The sequence below is a fragment of the Polypterus senegalus genome, chromosome 1, assembly GCF_016835505.1.
Source record: "Polypterus senegalus isolate Bchr_013 chromosome 1, ASM1683550v1, whole genome shotgun sequence".
NCBI lineage: Eukaryota > Metazoa > Chordata > Cladistia > Polypteriformes > Polypteridae > Polypterus > Polypterus senegalus.
In genome coordinates, this window is record NC_053154.1 from 274,784,235 (window position 1) to 274,797,545 (window position 13,311).

The following is a 13,311-nucleotide window of genomic DNA, read 5'->3' on the forward strand; positions in this document are numbered from 1 at the left end:
GCAAATGGGCATATTAAATGTAAATAATATGACTGTAGCCATAGAAAATCAGAAGAAAATGGCAGTGTTGGGAAAGCCAAATGTTGTCACAATGACATCAACAAACAAAGCAATAAAAATGAATAGGAGTAAATAAAAATGTATAAACCTCTGCAAAAATGAAAAATTGAATGAAAAAAACAGGAATCATAACAACCCATACCAGGAGTAAGGCATGATAGCATTATTACAATTTGGTGCTGCTTTGCTGCTTAAGGGTCTTGACAACATTGAATCAACCATAAACACTGCTTGAGTATAGCCGAATTGTACAATGGATAGGAACAAAAAAGGGAAAGGTTTGTAGTGACCAAATCAAAGCCTGGACAAGAAAAGCTAAGTCTGAGCAGAGACATTTTTCCAATTTTTTTGCCTTTTATTCTACGTGTATAACAACCTTTTTTCTTTTTCCTTGTGTGGACTATATGCTTTGAATTTTTACTAAATCTTTTAAAATGGATTTTTGGACTGAGAGATTTCTTTTGGCATGCATTGGACCCTTGCTCGATCCTGCCTTACGTACCAGCAGCTACAGCGTTCAAATACAACTATTAAAGAGAGTTTAATATTTGTTAATGATCTGAAATTATTGCATTGTAAGAATACTTTGAAGGATATAAAAAAGGAAAAATGTATAGAATAGAAATGAGGACCAGATGACCATACAGTCGATCCACACATTCCAAGCTTGTATTCAATGTTTCATACTATACAAAAATACACTGAAACTGAAATGTTCACGTATGTTAATAGATACAATACTTTTCAGGGGAGAATTAACTTTTTCACAGTGCTGTAAATGTTCTCATGCTCTGACTGATCTACTAAACTGTAAATTAATGCCATGTCTTGACTTCTATTTAAAAGGCAGCGTGTCCACGTTAGGTCTCTTTAGTCCTCATCAGTCCTATTTGAAGATGTGCCATTAGCCAATGTTAATCAACTGGCCATGTACTATCAGTTTAAAGGTAACAACAGGCTCTTTACTAGCAGCTGATTTCTCAGAAAACACCATAGTAAAGAATAATAAAAAACAAATCACTCCTTCAGCTTTTCTTCAGTTGTCCGAGGTCAGCACAGACAGCGCCAATAAAGGATTCTGGCCAAAACATCTGGATTTTGGTTTACATTGTTATTTTCAATATCTTTGCAAATATGCACATTTTGGATCATTCTGAAGTTAGGAATGCTGCATTTGTAATCGTAAACTATTATGAAATTATCCTTTCAATACAGATTTACCAGCCAAGCCCCTTGCATGCATAAAACTCTTACATGAAGGAACAGACTTTTCTTTTAAAGGCTGATAACCAATGAATGCTCATATGGAAGTACAGTGCATTGTATGTAACAGTGCATAGGAATAAGGAACATATTGGTGTTTAGGACCTCACAATCGGAGGAGAAGGCTTGTCTGTCTGATGTCTCATGTCTTACATACCGGAACAGAATGTAAAAAGAAAAAAATGGGCAGAGACTGTGGCTAAACTCGCCATACCTGTTAACCCTTTGTATAGCTTCAGCTCCGTCAAGCAGCATGTTATTGGCTGTCACAAAAAGGTGTAGCGTGACTGCACTGGAAGGCACTCAGTCGGTAAATGTGACCTGACCAGCGATTTTACAGTCGTTCAAAAAGGACATGGTCCAGTGATGAGATCAGCAACTGCAGCTGCCAAATCTGACATACTACTCTACTAGAAATCACATAATGTGACATTGGCTTTACTTATTGTTGCCTCACAGTCAACATTTGAGTCTGGCTCAATAGCATCCCAAAGAAACCACAGCTTACGTATGTGGTTTATGATTGATATGAAAGTGTGAAACTGTCGCATAAATGAATAGATTCTTTTTCTGGGCTAACCAAAATCCCAGCATTACTTCTTTCACGTGATCAGCAAATTATGGCTCGAAAGAGTAATAAAGTAAATTTTTAATTCTGCTGTCACTCAAAAAATATGTTCTATATGCAGCATTGATTTCAAAATGTCATTATCAGTTTTAGTACTAAACAAAATGGTTACCATTTTTCTGAGAATATTTAAAAATTTTCAAAATTAAAAACTAGACCTAAATCATTCTTGATGTGAGATCTTTCAGCCTTCCAAAAAGTTGATTTTGCTAACGCTGTAGGGAAGTTGCAGACGGAGGAGAATAATTACATGACACAAGCTGGTGAGTTGGAGCTTAAAATGACATTTGTCAGACATACATTTTGCAGAGAAAACTTTGTTTGTGTGTCTACGTGGACATTGTGCTTCTACTTGTAAGTGCCATTCCACCATCAATGAGTTATTCCCATCCAAAGCTTAAACAGTATAGTAGTGCAATTCAGGTTTAAAATAATTATGGCTTGATTTTTTCATTTTAAGTCAGTCAATTTCCAACTTGCTTAGTCCTGAATAGGATCACAGGAGTGCTGGAGCCTGTCCCAGCCAGCACAAGGCACAAGGCAGGAACAAACCCTGGACAGAGCGTTAGTTCATCGCCGGGCAAATACACACATACACTCACACACAGCCACAAACTAAACACACACAGAGATTTTAGTGTCACCATTTCACCTAACCTTCATGTCTTTGGACAGTGGGAGGAAACCGGAGCACCCGGAATAAGCCCACGCAGACCTGGAGACAACATGCAAACTTTACACAGGGAGCACCCAGGATGAAAATAAGTACTGTTTAGTTTAAAATGTATGCATTTTTCTTCTCTATTGAAACAGAATACATTAATTGCTTCATTGTGTAAAAGGAAAAAAATGGTGTGCTAAATAAATGTGTTATCTGAAATGTCATTTATGTCTCTTTTTTTTTAATTTTTTATCAGCTGGACTCAACAGCCAACAGTAAGGGCGTAGTGCTAATGCTAGGCTCTTGTGGGACTCCACCAAAAGGACCAATTGAGTTGCTGAGTGACCTTGTTGATGATGATGTCAGGGAAGACCATCTGTCAGAGCGCTGGGACATCTCTGCCTTGGAAGATATTACTCGTTATGCCAAAGGAGGAGTGGAGAAAGAGTTTGGAAGCTCTGAGGGGGCACTAGTTTATCATGAGGCCCCTCAGCATCAAGACACCCCAGCACTAAATGTGACACATGATAGCTCTAGTGGTCAAAACACCACAGCTTGCTTAGAATCCATGAGAGAGCAGGAGGATGAACATGGTAGCAGGATGAAACTGGAGAAGCAGGCAAAACCACCAAAGGTACTAACCACCTCATGGAAGTGTTTGAAAGCTGAGCAGACTCTCAAGTCCAAAAGTGACAATCTAATGAGTACAAACATTGAGGTCAATGTGGCTGGCATGAAGAGACCAAGAAAAAGAAGTAAAGAGACCAGCTCGTCTTTATACAACCAGAAATCCTTAGATGCAGTTTTGGAGCTCACCAACGAAGAGCACAATTACTCGATGCAGGCTAATGCAGAGTCAAGTCACAGTGAGGATTCAGACAGCGAACGCACGGCCAGTGAAGGGGAAGAAGAAGAAGAAGAAGAGGATGTGAAATTGGCAGACCAGGAAATAAATGAATCCAGTTCATTTGATGAGTCGGGTGAGTATCTGATAGAGACTGATTTTGTGATATGTTTTTAGAAATTATATGTGTCAGTGAGATATGGATTTTCAAGTCCATATTAGCGCTTTACTGATTTTAGTGGTGGAGGTATCAGCTGACACTTTCTGTCTCCTGTATGGAATTTCTAACTGCACTGCATTGTCACTTTCTATAAAGGATGTGACTTCTGCCTTACTTAGATGTTGTCTATCCTTTAAATTTTATTTTATATATCGACCTCTTTAAATAGGAACTATCGTAACACATCTGGCAAAAATAAACAATAATGCAATAAAAGTAAGGCAGAAAAAGGGATAAAATTGTCAGTTTCCAAATTCATCAGATAAATGTTTTCACTTCATGTTGGATAAGACTGTTCAAATTAATGGGAGTCTAACAAAGTAAGCACAAAAGAGAGTTTCAAGAGCAGGCACAGTCAACCCAAAGGAGTGCTTTAAGGCTTTGGAATAGCTGCTGAACACACTTACCTGGGCTGAAAAGCCTCAACAGATACACCAGGGGTTTAATTTCAGAGCTTTCAATGTGAGCAGCAGGATCTATAACAGTATCTTCTGTTTTTCTACTTGAGGGCTACCAAAACTGTACTTTATGGGCTTTGTGCCATTTTTAAGAGAAATCATTTGTCATTTTTTATTTCTCTTTTTTAAGAAATAAGGAATTGGTCCTTGTATTAAAAACTGAAAAGAAATGATTATATACTGTACAAAAGAATAATACAATTTTTCATCCCTTCCATGTAAATTTGTGGCCTTTTAATTTTTTAGTAGTTGGTTAAATCTATAAAATTAGAATGACTGCAACTTAAATCTGCTTTAAAACCTTTATTTTTAACAACTAGCGGGCTCTGCCCCATGCTCGCTTCGCTATCCAACCCTGGGTGCTACATGCTAGCCACTTCATGGATCTGCTGCTTGCATATGGGGAAGCGGATGTACAATTTAAACAGATTGTTATTTTAATGGGAATTGTTATATGCATAACAGAACTACATTTTTGTTCATTTTGGCTTTAAAATTAACACGTAAATACGTTTTAAACTTACACTTTTACTTTAAAACTTCAGTAAACTTCAGTTTTTTGTCAATATTGCATTGAATTTTGATTCCCTGTTTGGACTTACATCGTGACAATGCAATACATAACTGCCTGTGAGTGAATATCGTTTCTTTCTCTCTAATAAATAAACTGACTTTTTCGAATGTTTGTCCCTGTGATTGGTTAATTGTCATAGCAATAGCTATTCTAACTGGAAACTGTAAACGTTTTAATATGAATGGCATATCAAGATCTCCTTTGGTGTCTAATGTTATCCGAGGAATATGTACTACATTACCTTTCTTGTCGCCTGTTAAAATTTTACATGTCATAATTGTTCGACCAATTTTGAATACAACTAATCTTGTCCTATTGCATTGTCCATCACTCAGACATAATTACGCAATAACATTACAATACATCCTTCTTTCAACAGTAATTCGGTTGCAGATATTCTACGGGATATTGTAAATTGATGTTTTCATCTTCCGCAATATCACCACAAACTTTTTCTGCATAGTCTATTGATACACATTTAACCAATTTGCCGTGTAACTGATCCAATAATTTTTGCGTTAATTCATTTGACTTCATCGTTTCTTGGTGCTAGGATTGCCTGTGTACTCATTTCTTCTGTTGCTAACTCTTTGGGATGAAATTCTTCAATATGATTTGGACATAATTTCATCTTTTATTCGGAACTTAAAGTGAGAAAATGTAAAAATTTATAAGAGCTGAGAGCGCAGGAACTGTGTCTGACAAAAGCATTCACACAAATGACAGGTAAGAGGACCGTGTGCATGGGTCATTATCCAAAAACATTGTTGACAGGAGGGCGGAACTTGAAAAAATCTCTTGTCAATAGTCTCGTCTCAACATTTTCTTTTATAATAGAGAGATATGTCACAAGAAACCTGTTAGAGCAGATATCCTATAATAATCAAAAGACAGTGCTCTAAGACAGCCATCATAGCAAATAAAGCTTCTCCTAGAACATAATTCAGGTGTTTGTTCTGGTTAACAGGAGACCCTATCTAATCTTTATAAACAGCCAACTGCTCGGCCACCAAGCCCTCTTCCAAAGACTGGTGCACGCGTCTCTCATATCCACTCACTCTGTGTCTACATCCTACATCCACTCACTCTGTGTCTACTAATTGACAGAACCGACCCTGTGTTTTGCCAGCACTGGCAAAGGGAGCTACCACTTTCGCTGTGCAAAGGAATTGAACACACCAAAACCTTAACAACAAGACTAATCACAGCTTAAAATATTTTATATAAAAAGAAAACGATTGCAAAAACAAGATTCTTTACCACAAATCAATAAAACATCACAATCAGGCAACATGAACAAACCGAATTCACCCTGTGGCTGTCTTACTACACTCCCAGTTTTCTGCAGCTGCACGAGTTTTCAGCGCTGCATTTAAGCTGCATGCCTGCATCCGCGTACAAAGTTTACCCGTGAAGCGGAAGGTGGACAGATGGAAACTCAAGAACAAACCCAACGGTACGACTAAAACCTTTTACAACTTTACAGTCTTTCAAATGTTTAGCAATGGGTAATGGACGATTTCTATTTATCTAAATTTGTAAAAGTATTACGCTGCGTGAATTTCCATGTTGGGCTGAATGGCCTACTCCCCTTAAATTTTTTGTCATAAACTTGTGTTCTTTAAAAAAAAAAAGTAGAAATAGAGGGAAAAAGGCACAAATACAGAATTTATTTAAAGTTCTAGGACATCAAAAAAACATACTAAGTGCACAACATCCAAAAATGATCCAGGTGTTTTGTTTTGAAGATGCTTTTGTGTCTCCTTGAAGTCTCAATTTTGTGAATCAGGTTCACCAAGCGACAGTGTAGTCCGGGACACTGAAACCAGTGTCTTCTGTCAATAATTCATAATTACAACCGTTATGGTTTGGGGAAATAAGGTGCTTGGAATTGATACAGCACTTATGTCCGACATTAAAAGTATACGAAGTATAGAGAAAGTTTTGTAATTGTCCATAAGATTGGATATCGAGATTTTGATGAATATCGACGTTTTAGAACTCCCTGAATCCGAAGATACTATTTTTGGAATTCCGTACTGTATGTGTGTCTCTGTGTGTGTATGTAAACACGATAACGTGAGTACGCTTTCACATAGGTCAACCACATTTTGCATACAAGTATTAGGTACATTACTATTAACATGTGGGCTCTTTCCGTTAACCGGAAGCGGTACTTTACCTTTTGTTCATGCAGCTGCAGAGTCCGATTTATTCAACTTTATTTTATAATAATTGTTCAATATATTATTAATTTGATTTGATGTAATGTAATTTTCTTGCGGTTTACTCCTCAAATATCCATCGTCATATCTGAGTATACGAGGAAGTTTAGAGACCACTACCGTTTTTTTCCGGTAGCATTTGGAACCGTGTGGAACCAAATTAACTAACTGTGGGTCCTATTTTACTTGGGCTGCTTTTATTTAAGGTTCTCTCTAACCTGTGAAATTTCTCAGCACGTTGCATTCATGCTCCAAATGACATACTAACTCGAATGAAAATAACTTAGGTAAAAGTTACTGTGATTATCTTCACCCGTTTTTTTAAATAAATATCCAATATTGTAAGAAAGAAACGTTGTTTTGGCTGACCTTGTTTAGTATGATTGTGTACTGAAAATATTAAAGAAGTTGGAAGAAATGGATGCCTTTCACTGCACAAAACAGTGCTTAGAAAAATAAATACAACTTAAATAAGAGTATACAGATAATTGGCAAAAAGTAAATAGCTTCACTGTATTTTTCTTCATATATTCCATATGAGTAATTCTGAAAATATCAGTATCTTATAATTTATGTCATCAGTAATCAAATAATCAGCATAATTGCTTGTAATAACTGGTGTTAGGTCATCAGGTTCCTCCTGTTTCCTAGAAAAGCAGAATTAATGCTTTTCAGAACTGGTACAAAATACACTGTCTTGATAATGTTTGTGAATTATTCCTTCCAACAATCGCATTTTCTAATCTTGTAAATGTAATCTTCTGGGGCCTCATGTATAACGCCGTGCGTAGAACTCGCACTATAACATGGCGTAAGTTAATAAAGTCGAACTGTGCTTACGCACAGAAAAATCCAGATGCAGAAATCTGTGCGTACTCCAACTTCCACGTTCTTCCGCTACATAAATCCCGATCAGCATGAAAACTAACGCTCATGCATGCGCTTTATGTAACGCCCCAACTCCTCCCAGAATTACGCCTCTTTGAATATGCAAATGAATATAAATCACCCTTAAGCTCAGCCTTCTGTGAAAAGACAATGGGAAAAGCACGGGGGAAAATATAAGAATTTCAGCGAATACCAAGTGGAGGCAAAGGAAAAACATACTATTTGTTCAAATAAACCGTGGTATAATCAACAAAATGAAGTTGATCGAGTGACATAGCGTGTTGGAGAAACTTGAAAGCTCACGTTCACAAAATCGCACAGTGCCGGAAATAAAAAAGAAGTCACATATCAAAGTCGCCGTGAAAAGGCGAGTTGTAGTCCACTGTCTTAGTGTCATGTGAAAGCTTATTAGGGTACAGAGAAAAAAAAGCACACAGTGGGGACAAAGCACGAAATGTCAACTTCAATCTCGACATTTCCACTTTAATCACGTAGTTTATTTTGTCATTAAAGTAGAACATCATAAACTTCATCTTAAAATCATTTAATTAACCAGTTTCTCAAATCACATCGTAATTAAAGTAGCACGATAAATGCTTTATTTTGTTTTTGATCTTCTATGTGCTCTATGTGTGTGAATCACTACTTGCTTCCTAAACCGGCTCTCTTCCTCCAACTGAACACAGAATCCATTACATTCGTAATATTACAGTTCTCTGAATAACTAAAATACTGAGATGTATACGTGATATCATTTTCATGATGATAGGAGTTAAAGCACGTTATTAAACATGGGTTTCACGGCACAGTGATTGTGTGTGACCTTCGATGAAATAATTTATTGCAGCAGTACTCATGGGCGGCTCTAGGCTTGTGGTGGCACTGGGCAGAGGAAGAATCAATGTCAATAAGGTAGCTTATGCACGGTGGATGGCCACGTCCGTTACGGACACTGCGTAGCCGCCTCGTGCTCATGACACAAGCATTTAACTTTTGCCGAAATTTTTTGCTGCGTTTTTAGCTGTGTTGTTATTTTCTCTTTCTGTTTTATATTAAATATATATTGGCGTAGCCGCCACTGCAGTCCTTGCTTTTCTTTCTCCAAGTAACCGATCGACACACAATCAGCTCTGTAATAGACGTTAAGCCATCTGTAAGCTTAGAGCGCCGATTCTTCAAAACGTTTAAGGAACATTGAAATATCTTCGTAGTACATGTTTAATTATTCTATCCTTCACGACACTCCCAGTGAAGAATATAGATTATTTAAATGAAGTTAAAGTTTTATCTGTATAATATAATAAACATATTTTGCTGCATTTTATGTTAGAAATGATATCGTCATCATATGTAAATACGCACTTTATAAAGTGGCACAGATTGTGTAATATTATAACTGTAGTGCAAGTTTACAGTGAGGTAATTATACTTATAATTACAAACAGTTCTACAAGGAGCACTTGATTGGCTGCATTTAAAGTTCTTGGGCTGAAACTGTTTCTGAACCACGAGGTCCGTACAGGAAAGGCTTTAAAACATTTTGCAGTGGCTGAGACAGCGTGTGCTTAATGCCGTATACCGATAATTCTCTTTCCGATCAGCTGCTGCTGTGATTCACACTCAGATATAGTTATATACAGTAAATACTCTGAGTGGTGCAGTGAGAATAATATGGAAAAAGATGATCCGCTGTGGCAACTCCTAACGGGAGCAGCTGAAAGAAGAAGAAGAAGGTGCAGTGAGAGTAACAACGGTAAAGCAGTTATGGTATTTGGAATACTATGGCTGTTCCCTCTACCATTATATTGTTACAAGTTAATTACAATCAGATGCATTACATTAATAAACAATATGTGGTTAGTTTCAGTGTATTTATAAAGCCGCGTCAGGAAAATAAGGTGTAACCACACAGGAACAGTAGCACTGCTTTGACGCTGGGTGCCGCCAGTCTGCAAAACCGTGGAAAAGTGCGTGGCTTTACGCCAAGTGTAGGTTTTATACATAGCGATTTGAGCGTGGAAAAGTTCTTACGCAACATTTCTGTGCGTATGCACCGTTTATACATGAGGTCACTGGTCTTAATTGTTCTATTCGGCCTTCAACTATATTTGTACTTTTGCCAAAGCATTATAGTATACCATGTTTTGATTATATAAACCAGCATGATGGATCCCCATGTTTTAATTCAAAATATACTTTAACGTTACTCATTTTTGTCAATTTAAGAATCTGTGTTATTGTCCAATTTCATTACTGTTCTGTATACCTGCTTCCTGCAAGAAAATATACAAGGTATCTTTAATCAATAATATGTAGCCATCTTCTTATATAATACGCTACCGTGGCTGCTCGTTTGTCTTTCCAGGATTTTAAATCACCTGTAGCACCAAACTGTTTCACCTATTGACTTGAAATTTTGTACACATATACTACGTGACGTCTACTATCCGCTTTCGTGGTGATGATTTTTATTACTCTTTTTATTTTATTTTATTGCAGAAAAAACTCTCAGCAGCGCGTGGCAGGGCGGCTGTGCGGCGCATGCGTACAGGCGCCATTCTCATTCCCTAATAGCCTTCGAGGTCACGTCCTCTACCTCTTCATATCTTTAATCATTCTTGAGGCAGATTGAAGACTTAACTGCCAGTTTAAGTTAAAAATTAAATTAAAAAGATGCAGATGAAAGAAGAAAAAGAACAGCTGCTCAGGAAGCAGCAAGTGCATCAACCTCTGAGCAAACAAATTCTAAACGTACAAAGAAAGAGGTGCAGTACGCCGTTACTGTTATAAAGTAATACAATTAAATACCAGGATGTCCTTATTCATAGTTGTATATAATTCAAATAAATAATAAATTGTGTAACTTAAATGGCAATCCAAAGAAGTTTTTATAAATGTGTAGTGTGATTGTTTAAGCACTTGGCAGTGGCAGAGAGGATTGGGCAGTCAGAGAACTGTTTTAGAGGCGGCAGAAAGGCAGGCCATTACAAATACGCTTTATACAGTGGTTACAGCACTACATGATAAATAAAAGTTAGCCTGTCCTCATAAAACAAAAATTACCCATGTAATCGCCAATCAAAATGTCATACACTTAGCACATGCATTTCATATTTGTAAATGACCTTTGGAGCAAGTGACACATTTACACTGTGTTTTTAAAACAAGTCACTCAATAGAATTATGTTTGCATAAATTTAATATTTAATATAATTATGATGTTTGTTCATAAATTCATTCTTTTGTCTAAATGTTTATACCTCATTCAACCTGTTTCCAATGATCAGCATGCAAATGAAGGCAAATATACAGGTATATAAACAAAGGCTTGTAAATGTTCATTAAGAGAGCACATTTTTTCAAGTCCTTCTCATTTATCATTGGGATTGGCTTGATGTGACACTGGCATAGATTTTATCCCATCTTTGCCATCCCTGCAGTTTCTTCAAATGCAGTTTTATGTCTCAAATGTTTGTCTACAAATCTTCTTTCAATTTATTTAATTTTAGACTATAGCTAGGAAAGAAAAGGAACAAACTAGTTCACATTCTGATCCAAGCCGCCCCTTATGTGTAGACCAAGGATGTCCTACTCTAGTCCTGGAGGGCCGTAATGGCTGCAGGTTTTCATTCTAACCCTTTTCCTAATCAGCGAACAGTTTTCACTGCTAATTAACTCTTTTTCCCTTTATTTTAATAGCCCTGTTTTTAAGGATTCAGTCCTCTGAATTGATTTGTTTCTTCAATAAATGGCAGCCAAACAGAAATGAGATGTGAAACGAGCCGACAGATGACCAGCTAAATTGGCTGGGGTTTGATGTTCCAATTTCACTCCAGTTCACTTCAGTTTCTTAATGAGAAGCCAATTCTTGTTGTTAATTAAAGCCGTTATTGAATGTCATGACTTGTTGCTGCTCTCATTCTGCCACAGCAGACTGCTGATTTTCTGTTTTTTCTAAGACCACCGTCAAGATGTTTTGTTGATCTGTGAAGATCAAATGTGACAGAGACCTTCACATTTTTTTATTTCCAGGTTAGCTGATCATGTGGCAGCTTATTTTGTGTCTCATTATTGTTTGGCAGCTCATTAAGGAAAAAGAAACAACTAAGGGGCCTGAGTCACGTCAATTAAAATGAAGGCAAAACAATTTAATCAGCAGCAAAAACGACTCACTAATAAAGACGGTTAGACTGAACACCTGCAGCCTTTGCCTCCCACGAGGACCGGAGTTGGACACCCCTGTCATAGACGATACAGTTTGCCAGTGAACATCCGGGCCTGTACTTGTGTCTTTTTGAGCAGGGGGACTTGCGGGCACTGCAAGATTTCAATACATTACAGCATAGTGTGTTACCAATGGTGTTCTTGGTGACTGTGGTCCCAACTGCCGTCAGATCATTAACATGCTCCTCCCGTGTAGCTTTGGGCTGACCCGTCACCTTTCACATGATCATCCTCACCGTATGAGGCAAGATCTTGCATGGAGCTCCAGCCCGAGGGTGATTGATGGTCATTCTATATTTATTCAATTTCCGAATAATCGCACCAACAGTTGTCGTCCTCTCACAAAACATTTTGCTAATGGTCTTGTAGACCATTCCAGCCTTGCGCAGGTCTACAGTCTTGTTCCTGATGTCCCTTGACAGCTCTTTGGTCTCGCCTATGGTGGTGGAAAGGTTGGAATGGAAGAAATTGATTATGTGGACAGGTGTGCTTTATACACATAACTAGATGAGATCAGGAGTATCTGTGATTGATTGATTGATTGATTGTAGTCTGTGTGTGCCACATGGGCACACAGCCAGTCTGTGGGAGCCAGAATTCTGGCTGGGTTGTAGGGGATCAAATACTTGTTTCTCTCAATTACATGCAAATCAATTTATAACTTTTATGTAATTTGTTTTTTTCTGGATTTCTGGTTGATATTCTGTCTCTCTCAATTTAAATGAAACTACCATAAAAAATAGAGACTGCTCATTTCTTTGTAAGTGAGCAAACTTACAAACTCGGCAGGGGATCAAATACTTATTTCCCCCACTGTATCAGTAAGTTGATGTCCTTATGGTTTTTTTTTTCAATTTTTTATAACTTGCACAGTTAAATTGTTACTTTCAAATAGGCTAGCTAACCAGGAAGGCAACATCCTTGTTGGTGTTGCCAGGAATACATTTGAGGGTTGCCTGAAACATTTTGTTGGCAGCCAATACCAAGAAGAGATGTTCTAAGGATTGGCAGAAAACAAAGGCACATGATGAAAGGGTGATCAATAAGGAAGCAAAGCGAAATGTTAGCTACTTGTGTACTTGCAACTGCTTTTCTAAGAGACCTGGAATCAGTACACAGGGCATTTACTGAATGAGGACAATGAATAGGATAATAATGTTATTTGTGAGAAAAATAGATGGTAAAGGCTGTAAGATTTCAAAAGATAATGTCATAAGACTGCTGATAAAGATAAGGATAGGTAAAGCACTGGCTCTGGAGTGGTCT

General features: G+C 37.5%; 1 protein-coding gene across 5 annotated transcripts in view; it reads left to right on the forward strand.

The window, feature by feature from the left end:
• Positions 1 to 13,311, forward strand: part of LOC120542292 (CREB3 regulatory factor-like) — a 91,043-nt gene that overhangs the window by 42,662 nt on the left and 35,070 nt on the right. For all 5 annotated transcript variants that reach the window (XM_039774645.1, XM_039774654.1, XM_039774636.1 and 2 more), the window contains exon 4: positions 2,869 to 3,592. In XM_039774645.1, the coding sequence (XP_039630579.1) occupies positions 2,869 to 3,592 (724 nt within the window). The remainder of the gene's footprint in view (positions 1 to 2,868; positions 3,593 to 13,311) is intronic.